The sequence below is a fragment of the Hesperophylax consimilis genome, chromosome 14 (assembly GCF_061612785.1).
Source record: "Hesperophylax consimilis isolate HC1 chromosome 14, BYU_Hcon_1.0, whole genome shotgun sequence".
Taxonomy (NCBI): domain Eukaryota; kingdom Metazoa; phylum Arthropoda; class Insecta; order Trichoptera; family Limnephilidae; genus Hesperophylax; species Hesperophylax consimilis.
In genome coordinates, this window is record NC_142849.1 from 34,841,492 (window position 1) to 34,864,168 (window position 22,677).

A 22,677-nucleotide genomic window follows, 5' to 3' on the forward strand; every position below is an offset into this window, starting at 1 on the left:
CGGCGGCACTGCAGTCGACGTCTGCTGCTGCCGTCTGCCGACTGCCGCGTGGCACGGAATCGTACGTTTACACGTTGTGGGAGAGACGGCCGTATATATTATCAATAACCACAATTAGGGATATTTCGATTACAGCGTATATAACGTATTTTATTTGGCAACATCCGTGGTAGGGTGTGTCGATGGGTTGTAGATCTATCCCTGATGAAGTTACGGTTGTAGCGAAACCCGGCAGGCATCAAGTATAAGAAATATAAGTGATTTTTACTAACTTTTTTTTAATATTATAATGTCACAACACAAAATATCTGTTTCATATGAACAAAAAATAACTCATTTATTTTCATTACTTCTTTTATTTTTCTTCCAAACCTAAACATTATATATAGTTCGTTCTATTTTAGATGTATCATAACGAAAACATTCAAAACGATTTCCGCATATGGATTCCTGCAGTTATTTTACACATTCGGCGTGTATGTAGGTTATTTTCATGGTGCGCGCAGATGCCGAAGGAATCAATGACGAATGTTATTCTATCTAAATATGCGTTCATATTATTTGATTTAAAAAAAAAACAAGATATCTTTCGGGGCATAATATTTGTAACAATATGCTTTATGTCTCTCAGTAAGATTTTTTTTTGCTTTACGAAGATGCAAATAAAGTCTTATTTTTTTCAGTCAGTTACAACATGTCGCGGAGTGGATCAAATTTATTGTGTTTCATGGGAACCAGGTACCACGTGGATCACAGATACAAGAATAAAATGAAAAAGAGATGGATTTGCCATAGGGTGAGGAAGGGGTGCAAGTCAAACTTATACACCGTGGGAGACATTGTTGTGTCATCCACCAATCTCCATAACCATGATTGTAATATTTTTGAATCGTAAAGTGTATACAAATTAAATTGTCTTTATCTATCCTATAGAGCTCTTCTTCATTTTGTTTACCCACATTATTGCACGTGTCGAGAGTATAAATGTATAATACTCCATTGAAATGAACACGTTGTATCGTCATTCATTACCAATGTCATATGTTCACACTGTTTCCAAATTTATTTATTTTGTGACTCCAGATGATTCGTATGCGGTCTAAGTACAGTTATTTCGAATTTACGCCATGGTGGGTACTGGAATTTACCCATGGTCATCCAAATTGATAGACTTGCCCTAACCTAAAATATGGTTATCATTTCGACGAGCTGGTGGGAAACCAACATCGTGTATAACAGTACGACATCAGTCGTACGTTGACCGCACTTTGAAATAACCAGATTCTGCGCAGAAAAGTTAAGTTCGCTAAAATAAGGTAACAGTTTGCAGCGCAGTCCATCGTGGGACCTTTCTGTGCAGGGTCTGAATGTTCGTTTATAACCGAACATGTACAAATCCGTTGCGTGGCAACGCATAAGCAGTGAAGTAAGTAAATTTTAAGACATTTTTAAAAGTGTGTAACTATAGATAGTGACAAAATATTTATAACAGCCAGCAATTTGAGTGCCATTATAAAAAGGACTGAATGCGTATGCAGATTTTATTTTCAAGAACTAAATAGTGATATTACAAATTACAATACCAGTGGCCTATATTCTGTCAGATTCATTTATTGACAAAGCACAGAAAGGGAGACGTTCACGCCTCTTCCCGCTCCGCGTACTTTCTCTGCGGTTTGTTCCCCTTTTCCTGGTGAACTGGTCTATTAATTTGGATGATAATGCATTTACCGTATATATAAGCAAATAATTTGTTTTTAAAATATTTTTCTTCTTCGCTGCATGGATTGCTCTTGTCTTTAAAGGTTAACAAACGTGTTATATCCCTTTTCAATAAATCTAACTAAGCAGAATTCTCCAACTTCTCTTTCCCCAGCAACCTTCGTCGTTTCGCTGAGAGGAACCACCCTGAGTTTCAAGGGGGGTCGGTTTTACTTGGACCACAGATACAAAGAAATGCAGAGGAAACGTTGGATGTGCTGGAGGTTTAAAATAGGTTGCAGAGCTGTCGTGTACACTGTGGAAGATATCGTCATTTGCTCTAAGCAAAACCATAATCACGGAATTGATGGCAGTCAATTCTAATTTTTTTATAACGACGTGTTCTAGTTTTTCTTAATTTATTTGTACATGGCCAACTCACTCGCTTTGCCGAGTGCTGACGATTGTGTGTATGTGTGTGATTGTATGTGCATATGCTGGGTGTGTATGGGGGGATGTGTGTATTCTGTGTGTATAAATGTTACCTAACCTAACCTAACACTAACCGTCGATAAGATAGCGGTGGACAGGTAAGTTTTTAGATTCTCACGGCCAAAAGCATTTTTGTTGTTTGTTTTTGGGGTTTTATGCCGTGTTGCGCTAACTCCTTCTTTAGCCGACGTTTCGGACAGCGTTGCAGTGTCCATCATCAGGGCAGATCCGGTAGATCCGAAGATGTGTCTTCGCATCTACACATCTTCGGATCTACCGGATCTGCCCTGATGATGGACACTGCAACGCTGTCCAAAACGTCGGCTAAAGAAGGAGTTAGCGCAACACGGCATAACACCCCAAAAACAAACAACAAAAATAGCGGTGGACAGTTTCCCTGCCAATCGTAAAACTGCTTAGTATTAAATTCGTTTCGTATAATTATGATTAAACTTGATTTTAAGGTTTTTTGTGTTTCGTAGGTTTCCGCCATGTATAAATAAATCCAAATTATGGATAATTTTTAGAATGTGTTATTTGTAAGAATTAAATGAAATTTAAGCAGATATTTTCGTATTTATTGTTGCTACGGCTGTTTTGGCGATCGATGCCACTATCGAACTGCGGATATAGAACTTTGGCGATCGATGCCATTATCAAACTGCGCATAATAACATAACTTTGAGACGGCTTATGTATTTGATTATACTATCTGAAGTCCCCGGTGTTGCCCAGGCTTTATACAGAGTTTCAATATGTAATTCTCCTCGTGTGCTAAATTTCATAAAGGAGTATCGAAATTCTATTTTGAGGGGTGAAAATCACCAAATTATTTTAAGAAATTATATTGCTTAGGTTAATTAAAAATACTAAGGAGTGGGGAAAGGATTATTTTTCTTTGATTATTTATTAATATATTTGGATCATTTGTCTTTTTCTATATCTTCAATTGTTCCAGTAAATTTAATCGAGGCCTTTCGTCCCACGGGTTGTTATATACATATTATCATATAATCGACATATACCGAATGCTCTAAGACCCTGTGCAGAAAAGTGTCTCATGGAACTGGGCTGCAGACCGTTACTTTACTATAGCGAACTTAATTTTCAGCGAAGGGTCGAAGGGTGTAGTATTCGGTTTTTGTCGATTGCTTACCGACCCGTGGGACGACGAGCTAAAATATTTTCTTTCGGAATACTTATTTGAATATTATAAATTTAATTTTTTTAGATTTTTTTAGTATCGGAAATCTATGAATCAAATCAATAACAATAAATACATTATAATATCTTCGTAGTTATTGTAACAAGCGCGTCGACAATAATTGGGGTACGTATTTGTGGGGGAAATAAACTATTAAATACCAATGAACATATGTTTAAAATATTTTATTGTGGGTAGGTGACATAGTCAATGTCAATTTCTAAGGAAATTTGCGTTCGTTAAACCAGGTTTCACGCAGCCAACCGAAATAAGTGTAATACCTATCCATGTAAGACCTCACCCATATAAGGCACTAGTTTCGTCTATCAGGCTACCCATAGATGGCGTTTAGCTGTCGAGTGTTGAAGAGACCTAGTATATGATAAATAAGGTGGGGACCTCAAGGTCGGGGCCAGATTATTCCAACCGCCCGCTAATTAAGATATCATAGCCCATGGTCAATCTATCACATTAAAGTTCTAAGTGTTTTGTTGGGCCGAAGTTTTATTTAATAAGATAGTTAGTGAGTAAATCCATTGATACAACATTTAGTATATTTGATTTGATCAGAGATTTGAAGGCAATTTAATTTGCAGTGAGTTACGGGACCACGCGGAAGGGCATGCCCGTGCTGCACTACAACCGGGGTAGGTTCATCCTGGACCCCCACTACAAGGACAAGCCCCGGAAGCGCTGGAGGTGCTGCAAGTTCTTCAAGGGGTGCAAGTCAGTACTCTCCACGGAGGGGGACCGGGTGGTCGTCTTCACTAATATCCACAATCACTTCCCGGAAGGTGAACCCATCATACCGATACCTGTTTTTTCTACACATTAGTTTGTCACTCAAATTCTACATTATTAATATTTTTAAATAGAATAAACAAGATGCCTTGTTCTAATGGGGTGGATACCTACGATGTCGGGCGACTGTAAGTGAGACGGAGTACTGGGCTATTTGGCTAAACGAAACATTTGTTTTCATTAAAATTTGTATGGAAGGCAGTGCTAGTTTTCTTCTTTATTATTTGCTTTTTTACTATTTAATTTCTCTGCACCGCGTTTTACAAAAAGAAATTATTCAAGAAAATGGCAAAGAGTACCTACTTACCCGAATATCCCCACCTTCGAGATGTTTTGTGAACACAGACGAATACTTTCAGTAAAAGTAAAGCTGGTAGCATTATTTCAACAAATTATACAAAAATAGAATTGCTTTGTTCGTTTATCATTAGAATTTCTTTTTTAGATTATTTCTTTGACCCGTGTTTTTTTATTGTTTGTTTAATAAATATAATTCCGAGTTCGTTTTAAACATTGTTTTTTGAAGAAAAAAACAGATTTAATAATACTGTCACCGTTCAATTGGGTATGTATTTTTTAAAAGTTTTACCCTCTCCTCACGTATATCTTATGACTTTGCCCTACCTAAATATGGTCATCGTATATTTAAACAAGTTTCATAAATACAACAATGGATTTAATATATACATTTGTTTATATAACGCTTGTTTTTTTATTGGTTTGTTTTAGACTTATTACCAATAATTCAAAATTATGTGTATTTCGTACACAATGAAAGGCAAAAACGTTTGTAAATGTAGATACTTAACATTTTGTAAAAGCCTGTTTTTTTACTATGTAGGTAGAAAATTAGTTAATAATGTTTTCGAGAAATTTCATATTAATAGTACAATGGTGCTATACGTGTTCTGAGAAGCTGATGAAAAACTCATCCAAAATCGAAACATCACAACATTCAAAATGTTTTACCGTAGTTGTTATATAAGGTGGTATGACTTACGGCTTTACTAATATAGTTGGTGTGTATTTTATACAATTGATAAACAACCGTGCATGTGAAAAACTTACTAATAAACTAAAATTGTCTGAACCGATATTTAACAGCCATCAAAGTTATACACATCGTTTATATCACCTAGCATGGCGGTTGAAATAACATTCAAAATGTATCATCCAATGTAAATTTTCTTTAAAATAAAAAAGTATATGAATATATATAGCGGAAGAGGGTAGTTTCGGTATATTTCCCAGGTGTGTTAAATGTGCTACATATTTCTTATTTTTGAATATGTTGTAAAAACAAATACCTTTTAGAAAGTATATAAAATTACCCTTTATATTTTTGAAATATACTTAAATATTGGATATAAAATTAGAATATTTTAATTTCTTATATGAAAATTAACACGTACACTCGAAACGTCGAAAAATTGTAGAGAATGCGAGATTTTGAAAATACATTCCTTTTATTTAGGAAATCTGCGAGACCTCAGTTTTTATCTCGTTTGTGCAATAAAAAAAATATTAAACAGAGAATAAAAAGAAATATATCTTCGATTAATTGTTAGCGCAATATAAACGTTGATTTCTAGGATTTATATGTATTTACAACTTACAACGTGCATTTGCTATTAAACATAATGTTAAGGACATTGTTTTATTAGTAAGAGCTTGAAACAGAAAATGTACAGTCTATTCAATTTACAACTAAAACACCGTTTAACGGTTGGGAAGTGTTTTTTTATTAGTAAGGCTGTTAGAATTTAAAGTATAAACATATCGGAGTACCTCATGTTATCTCTAGACCGGTCAGTGGTCGAGTTGACATCGCGTTTGGGTCCCACCCAGGCGTAGTGTGTTCAATTCCTCGGCTGGCTAAGTCCGCCGTCACAACACAAGCAACATTTTCAGCTTACTGTGGTGGTAGTAGGAGATTTTCAAATATTGTCAGGTTATTCGTAACCCGGGAATTTTTGTCTTTCTTTAAAAAAAATACATACATATATATATAAATAAGTGTTCTGGTTAGTGTTGGGTTTGTTTTGATTTTCGTATACACATTAGATAGCGTTCGTTATACGCTGTTGAAATGGTTAGCCGTGTTTAGCGACAGATGTAAATAGCCGGGTACCCACCTTCCTCCTCCGCATCGCTACCTTCAGCCTCACAACATACCCTATTCGGGGATGCCGTAGTCTCACTGTCTCCCAGACGGTTGGGAGCAGTTGGGTCTATTGTGCGGTATTCGCATAAAAAATACACAATTTTAAATTTGTTAAATATTATTAGTTTGTTGATTTTTTGTATTTTACATATATAATATATGGATGTTATTTAAAACTGTCTCTTTTTTCATATTTATTCTTAATATTGTGTAATTTCCGGGGATACCGATTACAGTTGCGGGTAGGTTCCTCGAATTGTCAAAGATATCTCGATGTAATCTCTTTTTAGAGTTTCTAACATAATGTGCGGATGATTTCAAATACCCAATATATCATTAATAATAATAATATATCTTTATTTAAGAAAGTTTGCACATTACAACTAAAAAATGCATATTATGATGTATATTGTACATTGATTTGTAATTTTTTAAAGTTATAAAATTAACAGAAAAATATAAAAATAATATGATGAAGGTATAAAAGAAAGTAAAAGTACAGTTAGTTGAGGTTTCTCAAATACCGCCTTACTAGGCTGGCCTGTGTTGAGGCAGAATTTTTCAAGTTACTTCCTAATACCTTTGAACATACCTATACTTGTATTAAGATGTACATATTCGCTCAATAATGTGCTTATTTCAATAACAGCGAATTTTGGGTTTTTGAATTCCTATTACATATATTTTGTTTACATTAATATACAAAACAACCAAATTACTCTGAGTTAATGAGAGTGTATTTTAAGTTTATTCTTTAAAAAAAAATTCAGTAGTATTTCTTTAGGGAGTTTTTTAAAACATCTAATGGCTGAGTATGTGTAAGTTCGTGAGGTCATTAGTCAGAGTAATAACTAGTAACTTTTGTTTTTCGAAGCTGTAACGGAATCAATTGATCTCGTCTTAGGTGAATTAATAAGTATAGACCGTGTGTCTTAGTTCTAAGAGCTTCGTTAGTTCACCCCCCATTTATTAATAAGCCAGTCATTTTGCATAACGTATGACATTATCCAAACGGTCGTGTATATTGATAACTTATCCGACAACTCGGAATATTTACAACTTATCCGACAACTTATCTGAAACTTCGCAAAAAGTAGCGGCTTTTCGTCAACCGACTGTCGGAATCATATTCTGACCGTGCTCGCAAATATCGCTAACTGATGTTATAGATGCTGGGCTTTATCGATCGTCCGTGCTAGACCTCATGGTGGTTCAAATATTTTCAGCAATAGGCGGCACAGAAAACCCAAACAATTCAGTAAGGATATGGATTTCGGCAGCAGAATGGTAAATGCGTTCTTCCCGATACAGGAAGATCACGGTTTCGAATTCGGATCCCAACAATATCTTTTCTGTTTCTTTTTAAAATTCATGTTAATATTGTTTCAATCATTTCGCTTTCAGAGCTCTCAGTCCCGGGAGAGTGTAACATTGATCATTGGCCAGAACGAATCGCCGCTCGACCTGGTGCAAAACATAAGCATACTTTTCGAAAATGCAAAGTTTGTTCCAAAAAACACATTCGCAAAGAAACTAGTTACCGGTGTAAAGGGTGTCCGGATTCACCTCCTTTATGTCCGAGTTGTTTTGAAGAGTGGCATTCAAGAGTTGAAAGATAATTTACAAATATCATAAAGGGCTAAATGTCCACGTTTAAGAGTATTATATTTTGTAAATGTGTATAATAATAAAAATGTTATTTATTTGGAATGCTTTTTTATTTCGGAGATGATGCCGCATTATTTTAATATTTTATTTTATATAAAATCATTTTTCCAATCCGTATCATGGTAGTGCTACATAGGTTATATTATTTGTACACTCTTGACAACCATGCTAGGCTCATGTCCATATCATGGTAGTCCTACATAGGTCATATTATTTGTACACTATTGATTACCATGCTAGGTTAATGCCCGTATCATGTTACATAGGTTATATTATTTGTACACTATTGATTACCATGCTAGGTTAATGCCCGTATCATGTTAGTCCTACATAGGTTATATTATTTGTACACTATTGATTACCATGCTAGGTTAATGCCCGTATCATGTTAGTCCTACATAGGTTATATTATTTGTACACTATTGATTACCATGCTAGGTTAATGCCCGTATCATGTTAGACCTACATAGGTTATATTATTTGTACACTATTGATTACCATGCTAGGTTAATGCCCGTATCATGTTAGACCTACATAGGTTATATTATTTGTACACTATTGATTACCATCCTAGGCTCATGCCCGTATCATGGTAGTCCTACATAGGTTATATTATTTGTACACTATTGATTACCATGCTAGGTTAATGCCCGTATCATGTTAGTCCTACATAGGTTATATTATTTGTACACTATTGATTACCATGCTAGGTTAATGCCCGTATCATGTTAGTCCTACATAGGTTATATTATTTGTACACTATTGATTACCATCCTAGGCTCATGCCCGTATCATGGTAGTCCTACATAGGTTATATTATTTGTACACTACTGATTACCATGCTAGGCTCATTCCCGAATCATGGTAGTCCTACATAGGTCATATTATTTGTACACTATTGATTACCATGCTAGGTTAATGCCCGTATCATGTTAGTCCTACATAGGTTATATTATTTGTACACTATTGATTACCATGCTAGGCTCATCCCCGTATCATGGTAGTCCTACATAGGTTATATTATTTGTAATTTTATAATGTAATAATAATATTATATATTAACAATGTTGTAGTAAAAAGCCTGATTGCTGTAGAAATGAAATCCCTGTGGCGAATGTGTGGTAATATATGTATGATCGTTGATCGTGTTAGAAATATGGAGAAATGAACTAAGAAAGGAGTGAATGGAGAATATATGAGGCAAATGTGAATGCTAGAAGAAGTAATATTCTCAAGGTACTTACACCGGCCCGGCTCGGCCCGGGACATTGCCATTTAAATTAGTACCGAGCGACAAAAACCTGTGCGTGCGTCAAATCGTTGACGTTCTAATATGTTCTTCTAGATTAATCAACTCAATTAATTGTTGGTTCCAGTTCACCTGTGCACCTCTAGAAAAGGAACACCGGCGTTGTTCTTCCTGGGTCGCAGGTACTACCTTGAACACAAATATAAGAATAAGTCTAAACAGCGATGGAGGTGTTCCAGATTAACCGCTGGATGCAAAGCTGCTTTATTTACCGTAGACGAAGTTTTGGTCAATTATTCAGACACTCATAATCATTGATTATTTCATTGAAGTTAACCTAATAATCTGATGGTTTTCCTTTATTAACACAATAAATACTGATTTTATTTAAACCACTTAAAGTTGACTTATTTTTATTTAAAAGTCATTTGACATATAAAAACATTTTTTATTTATATTTTGATATTAGATAACCTATATTGCATTATCCAAGTTCCTTTTGCATAAGATTGATTGATTAAATTTATGTTTGTTTGTCAAAAGTTACAAATATGCATACTTACTTTTTTTGATTTTGATTCACGGTTTTTTACAAATTAAAATTTTATTCTAACAATCAAATTGTTAAATATATTTTTAATTAATTCGGTTTTTATTATTTTTAAATATAATTATTTTATGTTTTAAAAAAGAACGGTTGTTTTTTTTATATGATACTGTAATTATTCCTTAAAAGATTTAGTTTTTTGTTATTTTTTTGTTTTAAGTTTCTTGTTAAAAGTTGCAAAAATGCATACTTTTTTGGTTAGATTCACGTTTTTGTATGAATTAAAATTTTATTCTAACAGTCAAATTGTTAAATATGTTTTAAATTAATGATTTTTTTATTATTTTTAAATATAATTATTTTATGTTTAAAAAAAAACGATGTTTTTTTATTCTGATACTGTTTCTATTCCTTAAAATATATTTATTAAATAAAATATATTTCATTAGTTTTATTAACATTTATTTTGATCAGTCCAAAAGTCCTGTCGGGCATAAATAAATATATATAATCAATATTAGGTAAATCCACAATCGGTTTTACTAGAAATGTACAAATTGATAAAATATTATCCGTCGATTTCCAGAAAATAAATCAATTATATTTGTAGGATTAAACAGACGAGAATCGAAGAAGAAATTGAAGCCCGATCTGGCTTTATGTGTGGTGGAACAACAAGCCAGAAAACGACGGTCGTGTTCTTACTGTAATTATAAAAAGAGAAAACGGTCGAATTTGGAGTGCCTTATATGTAAAAAGCCTGTGTGTAGCGAACACAAAGTTGATATTTGCCATTATTGCTTTAACTTATAGTTTCTTATCTCATTGTTTTATGCATTGGCCAAAGACTTTTAGGTTTTTAAAACAACAAAACGTCAAAATTAAACAAAAAGTTTAATTATTATAAACGTAGAAGTCGCCTTTTTATTGATGTTTTCAAATTTCATTGTTATGAAAACTTGTCATTAATTCTGCTAATTGTAATAAACAATATCCCATTGTGCTATTGTTTTATTATTATAAATTCTAATTTCGGTTGTTACTTTGTCCGTCTGTAAATCCAGTTCAATGAACTCTAGAACTTTTGCTTGGACTATTTCCATTTATTGATATCATATGTATTATAAAACTGAATAGTCATTCAATTTGACTTAAAGTTTTTTTTCCCATTTTTTCTGGCTTTCACCCTTCAAGGGTGTTCTTAGCCATCATTTAAAATTATTGAGAAATGAAAGGTTAATTTAAATATTAATTTTATTTAAATAGGCAAATTTCAAAATTATAATGAAGTCGAGTTCAGACTTAGAAGAGATGAGATGTTGAATGGAGGGAAGGCAATTTTAGATAAGGCTTGATAGAAGAGAGGATATTTGTTTAGAGAGGGACAACCAAAAAATATGTGATCTAAAGTTCCCACTTCTAGACCACAGAATGTACAATCTGGGGAGTCAACAACGTGAATTTTAAAAAGATGGGAAGGAACGGAACAATGTCCGATCCTCATTCGAATGAGTGAAGAAATTTCTTTTTTGGAAAAATGAGGGAATTGCTGAAACCACGGTTTTGATGGAATAGTCCTTTGTATTGAGGCATAGCAGGCTCCCTTGGATTGACTAGCAATTTGCCAATACTCCGAACAAATATTGCGGGATCTATCTTTGATGATGGAAAAAATGTCAGATAGGGGAATGTGGTTTACGAGGGTAACAACAGGGTTGGATGCTCCTTGTTTTGCCTTGTTTTGACTTAAAGTTGCACGACGAAAAATGAGTATTGCTAATTTGTTAAGAATCTCATCAAATTATTGGTAATCTGGTTAAAAACGGGATTGCAGTCCTTCCAACCCGTATTCCGATTTCGTGATAATATATTCGAAATTTACTAAAAGTATTTAAGGCAATGTGTTAATTCGTTCGTTAAAGGCCTGCAATCTCGTTTTTAACCGGATTACCAATAATTTGAAGAGATTCTTAATAAATTATCAATAATCATTTTTCTCCATGTGTGAACATGGATTACTTCTTTTCGTGTTCATTGTTTTGTATGGAAGGTATTTTGTAAGTTTACTGAAGATCGACACAACTTTTTCAGTTCGCTACAGCACATCTCAAAAGGGTAAGCTCTCCATAAACTATAAGGGCGGAAGGTACGTGATGGCATATGAAAAGAAAACGTACAATATAAACCCCAAGAAGAGGTGGAGATGCTACAGATTCCATAAGGGTTGTAGAGCTGCTCTTCACACTGTGGGGGACATAGTGGTTTCGACCACCAACACACATGACCACGAAATAGGGGATGAGTCATACAATATGTACTAATTTCATTATTATCTGTTGAATACTTTTGTATTTATTTCTTCCGAATTTATCTCTTAAAAGTGGCGGTTTAAGAAATAGATATACATGAATTATAAGTGTTAGTACATTTTGAATAGCGCGCCACTTAGGACGGGTTGTTTCACAGAATTTGAACAGTTCTGCATATTTCAAAGATTTGAAAGTTCTGTGAAGGTTCTATTTAAGTTCTTTTATCGTTCCAGTTTTTTTAAACAACTGGCCAGTACTATTATAATAACAGAACTTGAGTAGAACCATCACAAAACTTGAAAATCAACTTTGATATTTGATGACTTGTGTCAAATTCTACGAAACAACCCCTCCATAAACTCTTCACTCATAATCCTGTGTGAAAATCCGTTCATAGGAGCGGAATCCAGAACGCACCTATGGACAGATAATTCCTAAGGAATATTTCATACGAACAATAATCTGTCTTCATAGAGTGAGGTCTTCACAGAGAAGGTACATACCTCTGTATCTCCAAGGCAAAACAATCGTATTTTGTAGCATCTACCGTACATTGTGCGTGCGACCGATCCAAGCTTATATAAAATTTGCCAAATGTCACTACCGAATAATGTCATGAATGTTAGAATAATTTGTTTGAAAGTGAAACATAATAAAAATAATATATCATTTCTTTATTACTTTTCCTACATTTTTACAAATATTTTTTGCATTTCGATTTAAAGTAAAAATTGACTTGAATTTTACGTGAATCGAGATTTTAATTAATTTATTTTTCTTCTCTGAATTTTGATTGAACCCGTAATGAGAGTGACCACGAACCGCCACTGTATCTAAATGCTATACAATTCTTCTACTGACTCAATTACTCCGAGTTTCATTCTCTAATGTTAATTGGGAGGCGCTATAACCGTTTTGTCCTTATACAAGTTGTCCGGGAGTAAAGCGCGCTAACTCCGGGAGGTGATTCTAAATGATGGTAGAAGTTAAAAAATAAAACTTTTTCTAATTCCAATGTTTATTTTCCAATACAAAAATATTTATTTCCCCATACGAAAATGTTTTTTTGTTGATAATATTATGTTTAAATAAAGAAAGTATTGTTTTATTGGTATTTGACTGTTTTTACTGTGTCTGGAAACTGTTTGTACAAGCGGTACAATCGGGAAACAGACGAATCTGCATCACATAGATAGAGGACCCAAAAAAAAATTCACTCGGATTATTTCGATAAATATATTTTATTTTATTTTGGCTACTGTACGGTTAAAAAAATGTTTGTGGCCGGGTCTATGGTTCAACGCATTTCAACGTGATATTGGCGTCCCAGTGACCGTTTTTTTTTAAAATTAGACCAAAAAATTCCAACTTCGGATTCGATCTACTCGAAAATGAAAGCTCAAATCATAAAAGTTATACCACAAAATCGACTCCAAACGCGATGTAAATTCACCACATTTCCGCTTGCTCTGAGAGTTTCCGGACACCGTGTAAAATAATTGTAATGTTGATATTTATTACGTTGTGTCTTTGGTTTCTCTAAAGTCTAAGATACATTATGCTATACGCATCAACACTTATTTGGAAGTGGCCTAAGCAGATTATACACTATGCTAAGGTGTCACACTACACTATAATGTTCCTGAGGAGAGGGGGTCAGATCAATTGTGGAACTGCCGCGGAATATCATTTCTTTCTATGGGATCTGTGAACTTGACAGATGACAGCCGCATGATCACGGCGCTCTATAAACTGTTCACAAATAAATAATAATGATAAATTGTAGCATTATTTTCAAATATCGTCTGGCTAGCAGATCATGGCGTATTATCGTCATCACGCCCACACTTATAACACATCATATGTCAGGTGAGACAGGTCTGTTTGGGATTGTATGGCGTTATATAGTCGTAAAACGCTTTGATGCGTATAGCGTAATGTGTCGGCCCCAAGATACTATCTAATATATAAGTTAAATAAATGCAAGCGTACGTGTAGATGTTATTGAAATATAATAAAGATTCCATATTTTCACAATGAGCTATATTTATTTATTTATTTAAACACCCTTTGGGCTTTTACAAATATAACATCGATACATATATTATTTTTTATAAAGAACACAAGTACATTTATAAGTACAGTTATAAACGTATTATTACAATCATCATATGATCATGATAATAAACTAATACAGTTAAAGATTATTGCATATTTTATCTTTGCAGCTTTCTACAACACCTCTCGTCGAGGACATCCATCACTGATCTATCTGGGAACGAAATACATATTGCACAGTAACTACAAGGGCAGGGATAAGAAGCGCTGGGTTTGCCATATGGTAGCTAAGGGATGTAAAGCTCACGTATATATTGTGGCGAACACCGTCATATCGTACAAAAATGTTCATAACCACGAATCGTTTAAATAATATTTTGTTCTCTTCGCTTCTTAAACACTGGCACCGGAAAGATAAACTTAATAAAGTGTATTGGTGGGCGTGCTTGTGTACCGGTAGTACACGAAGAAATGAGTTTTGTTAATTTATTAAGAATCTCTTAAAATTATTCGCAATCCGGTTAAAAACGGGATTGCAGGTCCTTAACGAATGAATTTACAGTTTTCCCGTTAAACTTTTAGTAACATACGAATGTTTTATCACGATGTCGGATCATGTATTTATAAAAATCCTAATATTTTCGCATTTCGTCATTATATGAAAATATATAATATATTAGGAATTTACTAAAAGTTTATCAGGAACGGTCTGAAATCCCGTTCTTAACCGAGATCCAGAACACAGCATTCCCAAAAATGACATACGCTCTGAGGGAGATTATTTCATTGGGCCTCCTGTGATTTAATGTAAAAAGAAGAATGGTCAATTTTATCTTACTTCAGTTGAAATGATACACTGTTTAAATACATTATAATCACTGAAGATTGATAAACGTGTGGAGGGTCCGTGCGACGTTCTAAAATACCATTTTTGAACAAATTATCACTTTTATCGGCCCGTCTAGGCCCTATGATTCGAAAGGTTTTGTGTGAAGCGACGATATCAGTTTTCTTTAAAATTCATGTAGATCATACTTCTATAGTTTGTCTTTTACGTTTTCTAATAAATTCTCGTTGTCATTGAATAAGAAATATATTAAGGTTATTTTTGTATTTTTGACGCAAGTTTGTATCCGATTAGTGGCCCTACGATAAGAAATGTTTAAACATATTTTTTTGTATTTTTCGTTCGTTTAAAATCCCAATAAAGTTATGGGCATTTGAATAAATTAAGATTTTCTTTTTGTAAAAACCTTTTTTTCTTCTCTCTTATCTCCACAGGTATGTAATGCAACATGCAACAGTACTAATTATTATAACTATACTAAATATTAGAGTTGATCGTCAGATCTCTATGTTCTCCTCTTTAAACGATGTTTCTGCCACGGCAACAATTAAAATTTACCGATTTTATTGTTGCTGTATTTTTTTTTTTTTTTTATTTTTTTTTTTTATTTTTTTTTTATTGAAAATTTTTTTGATACATATATATACAGGTACATACATAATAACAAAAAATAAAAGAGAGTAACAAAAAAATCCCACAAAGGCGAGGCCTGTGCGTGGGCATTATTATTTGTATGTGGATATTTAAAACAGTGGTTTAAATAAAAATAAAATATTGTACATGGTGATTGATTTTACCGTAATTTCAGTTACTTTTTACTAAAATTCCAAAAATATTTAAGTGCTCAATGAATATTAATTGGTACAACAAGTATTAATTGATACAACAAACACATAGCAGACTTTATTATATATCTACTCTTAAAGCTAATTAGTTGTAAGTATAATTAATGGCTTTGTTAATAACTTATAAGAAAAAAATATCTATTTTGGCTGTTTTGAGCCAAGTTTTGATATATTTTTTTATATGAATGAAGATTTTGACGAGTGGTCTCTTTAAGGGTTGAACATACTGAATTATAGATTTTTGGAGCAATAAAACTAATGTGTCTCTGGGCCTGTCTAGTTTTACAGTGGGGTACAACATACTCACAGGCGCCACATCTTCGACTGGAACGATTAGAGTTTTTAATAAAATTGTTTGGGTGCTTGTAGATAAATTTAAGACATTGAAAACTTTAGGTTTGTCTAAGGTCCAAAATATCGGTTTCCCTAAACAATTGTTTGGAGGGATAAGATTTACTTTTCTGGTACATAATCTTAATTATTGATTTTTGGGCAATTTCTAATGGTTTGAGATGATTATTGTAACTTCCTCCCCAACCAATTATTCCATAGGAAATAGATGAATGAACTAGTGCATCATAAACTAATTTTATGGTTTTTATATTAACTATATTACACATTCTTTTAAAAATATAATTTAAATATCTCAGTTTGTTAACAGTTTTTTCTATATGGCTGGTCCATTTTAGTTGAGAATCTATGGTTACACCTAAGTACTTAATATTTTTTCCTGATTTCATCTCTTTACAGTTTGAGCATGCGGTAGGGTTACAATTTACATTATGAAATCTTAAATTAAGATTAGTTTTGGGAGCTGACTTCAGTGTGTTATAGAAAGGAATACAGAGAGTTTTTTCATAATTTAAAGTAAGAAGGTCTCTATCTAGCCACTCTTTGACAATAATAATACATTTGTTAGCCTTATTAGTTGTGTCTTCCCATGTATTTCCTTGGACTGTTATTGCAGTATCGTCAGCAAATGAGAAAATATTACCAGGTATAACAATGTTACATAAATCATTTATATAGATTAAAAAGAGTAGCGGCCCTAATACAGTCCCTTGTGGAACACCGTGTTTTACTGTATCAAAATTGCTCAAACACATTCCAATTTTTGTACATTGTTGTCGATTCGAAATGTAATTTTGTAAAAGCATGAGACATTTATTTTTAATTCCAATGTTGGATATTTTATTTAAGAGAGTACTATGGTTGACTGTGTCAAAGGCTTTCTTCAAATCTAAAAAAATTGTTAGGGTTTTAATATTTGAGTCTAGGTTAGAATAAATTCTATTGGTTAAATTAAATATAGCATCGTCAGTGCCGAGTTTGGTTCTAAAGCCATATTGGTTAGCTGATAGGAGTGCATGAGATTCCAGAAAATCGATGATTCGTTTTTTTATACATTTTTCTAATATCTTGGACAATTGAGAAGTTAAGGTGATTGGTCTGTAGTTGTCTGTTTTACATCGAGGTCCTGATTTGTGTATTGGAATGATATTCGCAAGTTTAAATAAATCAGGGAAAATACTCTTACTGATACATGTGTTAAATATATGATGTAGTGGTTTGATTATATGTTGTTTTATGGATTTAATTGTAGCATTACTTAAGTTATCAGGACCATTTGCAGACCTAACGCTTATGTTATCAATATGGTTTGAGATTTCAACTTCTGTAATTTCCATGAATTCAGATAGTTCAGAGGTAGAATTTTTAGTCTCTAAATAGTCTGAGAATACATTCTGAGAGTGTAAGCTAAGAGAAGGGTTATTGTCTATTAGGGTAGATGCAATGTTTGTGAAAAAGTGATTGAAATTGTTTGCAATATCTTCAGCATTCTCTAAGATTATATTATGTTCGGTTACAATTTTTTGGGGAATTTTGTGATCCTTTTGTTTCCTGTTTGAGATCTCATTTATGATGTTCCATGTTTTTCGTGAGTCGTTTTGTGCTTTTTGGAGTTGTTCAGAATAGTACTGTTGTTTGCATTTTTTTATAAGAGTATTAAGGTAATTTCTATATATAATATAATGGTTCCTTTTGCTGTAATTTTGTGATTCATTGTTGGTTATGCAATGGTTTTCGTTGCATTGTTAATGGTAAGTTTTGTAAGATTTGAACAGTTTATTTCTATGATGTATTGATATTATTAGACCACGTGTGATCCATGGTTTTATGTGTCTATGTTTACTTTTAGGTGGTTTTCTTTGTTCATAACATTTTTCAATGTGGTTTTGAATAATTTCATAAAAGTTATTTAGAGACATATTAGGGTCGTTATTAGAAAGCACCGAATCCCATGTTTCGGTTGTTAGTGATATGTCTAGTGATAGGTAATTAATTTTTGTTTTTATTTCCTGCTGGTTATTGGGATCGATGTTTCTGGGAGAATTTATAACGCAATGACCGTAGAAGGTGGGATAGTGGTCTGTAATGTCAATTTTTAAGGTAGCAGATCTATTTGGGTATTTTTTTTTTGCTTTCAGAAATATGTGATCAAGACATGAATCATTAGGATGATTGGGCCTAGTAGTACTGTTCAGGTAAGATAGGTAACCTTTGGTGTACAGTAAGTTTAAGTATTCGTTTGCAGATGGATTTAGTATTGCGTTTTGTATATTTATATTAATGTCTCCCATTAAAAATGAAAAATCAAATTGATTTGAGCTATGTTCGTCAATAAAAGTTTTAATTTCGTGTATAAACAAATTTGTGGATAATGAGGGAGAGCGGTATGCTGACAAAATAGAATACTTTTTTCCTTGAGAGGTAAAGGTTGCATGGACAGCATTTAATTCGTAGTATACTCCATTTGATTAATTTTTAAAATGAAAAATATAATTATTTTATTATTGTATTTAATTCGGAGAAATAACATTTGATAAAATAAAATAAAAATAATAATTTAAAAAACTCAAATTTAATAATTTTCAAACTGTGGATTTATATGATTTTAATTACCCATTCCCTGTGTTTATTTGTGAGATGTTTAAAGGAATTTACTATAAAAGTCGATAATTTATCAAATCAATTGTTCTACATAGAGCTACAATTAGAGGCGCTACTGCTTACTTATATCTCGTCGAAACTTCTTCCACTATTAGAACGAACACTATTATAAGAGGTGTGCGTAGACCGGATTCTGAATCTTTTTCGCTTCATGTCTCATATAAATATAAAACATCAATGGCTGGTTTGTCTTAATTGTTTGGTACCGACGAAAATACTATTGAATTCAATAGCCGTTCTTTATTACCCGGTTATGAACATGAATTTAAAAGTTAATCATTTTAGATAATATTGATAAAATAAATAAATAAAACTAAAAGTTCCTCTAAGAATTGAACGCAGGACCTCAACCTTGCCGGGTCTCTGTTATATCAACATATCAACTCCGGCCTTATTTAACTATATCATACTTCGACTAAGGACTACAACATTATCTTCATTTTCTTAATGCATATTTTTTGGCTGCTGGTCTATACGTGATTGAAAGATTATGCCCAAATTCAATTGCAATCTAGATAGTGTCTTTAATAAAAATATTAATTTTTATTTTAATATACGACATCTATTTATTCTTGTTACAAGTCTAGGACGAATATTCAATATTTTTTTAGAGTAGAATAAATAACTCAACGAGTAAACATCAAATTGTAAGATTGAATCGTAGAAGATAATATTAGCAACTCTCAATTTGGGCAATCACTCGACCAGTGACGACATGTAAAAGATTTTTTTTGGTTATTTGTATTTCAAAAACAACCAAAATGGCATTTAACTTTTTAACCCCAAATGCACAGAGAAATGGGCTGATTTATAGAAATCCTATTGAAAACTTAGTCTATTCCGAATATATCGGAACATGTTCATGCAGGTGTCCTTTTCCTGATAAATGTAATAACGAAATGTTACAATATTAGAATTTTTCTATGAACACGTGTTCCGACATCTTAATAACATATTCGTGTTTTACCGGCAGTTTTTTTGGAAACCTGTCAATTCATTCGTTGAATGCTTGCAGTCCCGTTTTTAACAGGGTACGAATAAGATTTTCAATAAATTTGCAATATTTTATATCCGTAAGTTTTCTGGTTAAGTTGGTCAGGTTAACCCCTAACGACTTGTATAATTCCACTTAATATTCCACTTAATTAAAAAATGATATCTAAGAGTTGAATTCATTCGGATCCTGGTTAATTCCTACCGCTAGAGACTATAATTACTTGTTGTCATGACAAAACTACCGAGAATCTTCATGATTTTGAAGATAATTAAAGCTAATGTTTTGTTGTTGAAGTTTCAGTTCACTACAGTCAATCTTCGCGAGGTAACCCCTTGTTAAACTACATGGGACACAGATACATCTTACACAGCTACTACAAGGACAAGGTAAAGAAGCGCTGGGTGTGCCACATGGCCAAAAGGGGATGCAGAGCCAGTATCACTACGTTCGGACCTATGGCCGTATCGGTCAAAAATATTCACAGCCACGAAGTTAACAACGTGTTGAATATAAATAATCTCTAATATCTATGTTCAACAAATTATTTCAATCTCAATGTTGAGTTTTAATTTACTTAATTTGTAAGAATTTTTATGTGATATGTAAAAATTGTCCGCACACGTCTATAAAACGTGTCACCAGATTTTATTTTGATGATAGGGTTCGCACCCAACAAACACTTTATGAATTAGCCTCTCTTTGAAGGTCTTCGCCTATTAATTTTTTGCTTGTATGGGAGAAGAATAAACAGAGGTACTTTCTCTTTTTACTGTGACTGTTTCATTGTTGTGTACCTGAGAAATATTGCATATTATTCTTCCGAGGCGATACATAATTTCACGAATAAATTGGCACTCCTTATAGGCCGGTAAGGAATCGACATAAACAGGAATAAATAAAAAAAATTGTTGTTAACTTGTACCAATGTATTACCAATAATTTTAATAGATCTTAATAAATTTGGGAAACTCATGTTTCTCCGTGTATGATTCCACTTTTAAAATAAAATAAAAAGCCAGAAGTCTGGAGGCCCTTAAAAGGTTGAAGTCTGTCGGATACGTCCTGGAAATGTCTCTGAGAATCTTAATGAATTTGAACACAATTAAAACTAATGTTTTGTTAAGTTTCAGTTCACTACAGTCAATCTTCACGAGGTAACCCCATGTTAAACTACATGGGAAACAGATACATCTTACACAGCTACTACAAGGACAAGGTAAAGAAGCGCTGGGTGTGCCACATGGCCAACAGGGGATGCAGAGCCAGTATCACTATGTTCGGGCATATGGCCGTATCAGTCAGAAATTTTCATAACCACGAAATTGACAACGTGTTAAATACAAATGATACTTATGTTTAATAAATTATTTCTATCTTAATGTTGAGTTTAATTTGTAATAATTTTTATTTGTCCTGCTGGGTATACTCGTATGAAGAGTATATTATAAACCAACACTTCATAGCAACTCTTAAACGAAAATTTGAAACAGAAAAATGACTAAAAATATTCGTCGCATCTAGGAATTGAAGAGCAAAGTCAGGCAAAGCTGAGGTCCGGGGTTCAATTCCTAAATGTGACCGAATATTTTTCAGATTTTTCGTTTTTTGTGCTTAACATACTGCGTGACCAATTACAATACACTTGTAACACAAACTACATATTAAAAAAAGAAGAAATATACTCGTAAAAGGCTACTGTTAAAAATTAGTCTTAGAAATAGTATTTAATAGCACCTTACTTCCTGTCATGCCATTCCGAAGGAGTACGTCCGTTCTGCTATATAGGATACATAGCAGGCCATGGTGCCGTCCTTGGCTGTAGTTGTCTGGTATTACTACAAGGGTCCCACTCTTCCTCGACTGGAGACTGGTAACACGTTTCATTTAGAAAATCTTCATGATGCATGAATCGCAGGTACTCTCCATGCGTTCTCATATACAGGTATCTAAGGAAATTTTTTGAATCAGTTCTAATTTCTCGATGTATTTTACTGGTATATACATACAGTTGAGGAGTGGTCAATTTTAGAACTTATAATGCAATTTTACATTTATGTATTCTGTTTCAAATTTTCGTTTAAGAGTCGCTAATATTGTCTTCAATTATTAAATATTACAATTTGACATTTTAGTCATTCATTTATTTCAAATATTAATCTAAAATACCACTTTACATTATCTACAAACATAATAAAATATCACTTTGCACTATCTACAAAAATAATAAAAAAACGTCACTTTACAATATCTACAAATATTAATAAAATATCACTTTACACTATCCACAAAAATAATAATATAACGTCACTTTACAATATCTACAAATATTAATAAAATATCACTTTACACTATCTACAAAAATAATGATAAAACGTCACTTTACAATATCTACAAATATTAATAAAATATCACTTTACACTAACTACAAAAATAATAATAAAACGTCACTTTACAAAATCTACAAATATTAATAAAATATCACTTTACACTATCTACAAAATAATAATAAAACGTCACTTTACAATATCTACAAATATTAATAAAATATCACTTTACACTATCTACAAAAATAATAATAATAAAACGTCACTTTACAATATCTACAAATATTAATAAAATATAACTTTACACTATCTACAAAAATAATAAAATATCACTTTACACTATCTACAAAAACAATAATAAAATATCACTTTACGCTATCTACAAAAACAATAATAAAACGTCACTTTACAATATCTACAAATATTAATAAAATACCACTTTACACTATCTACAAATAA

At 32.8% G+C, this 22,677-nt stretch overlaps 2 protein-coding genes across 47 annotated transcripts in view; one reads left to right on the forward strand and one right to left on the reverse strand.

Moving 5' to 3' along the window:
- The window catches only part of LOC149418217 (uncharacterized), a 598,424-nt gene that overhangs the window by 348,315 nt on the left and 227,432 nt on the right, over nucleotides 1-22,677 (reverse strand). The gene's annotated exons all lie outside the window — the stretch shown is intronic.
- Nucleotides 1,976-9,930, forward strand: LOC149418220 (uncharacterized). The gene is made up of 3 exons (XM_089639801.1): nucleotides 1,976-1,996; nucleotides 3,994-4,191; nucleotides 9,407-9,930. The coding sequence occupies exons 2-3, from the start codon at nucleotides 4,020-4,022 to the stop codon at nucleotides 9,595-9,597; spliced, it is 363 nt and encodes a 120-aa protein (XP_089495927.1). The 5' UTR covers nucleotides 1,976-1,996; nucleotides 3,994-4,019; the 3' UTR covers nucleotides 9,598-9,930.

Bases quoted from the DNA above. Each gene is read 5' to 3' on its own strand.
- LOC149418220 (XM_089639801.1), top strand. From the start codon at position 4,020: ATGCCCGTGCTGCACTACAACCGGGGTAGGTTCATCCTGGACCCCCAC. The intron at 4,192-9,406 runs GTGAACCCATCA...TGTTGGTTCCAG, and splicing joins CCACAATCACTTCCCGGAAG to TTCACCTGTGCACCTCTAGA.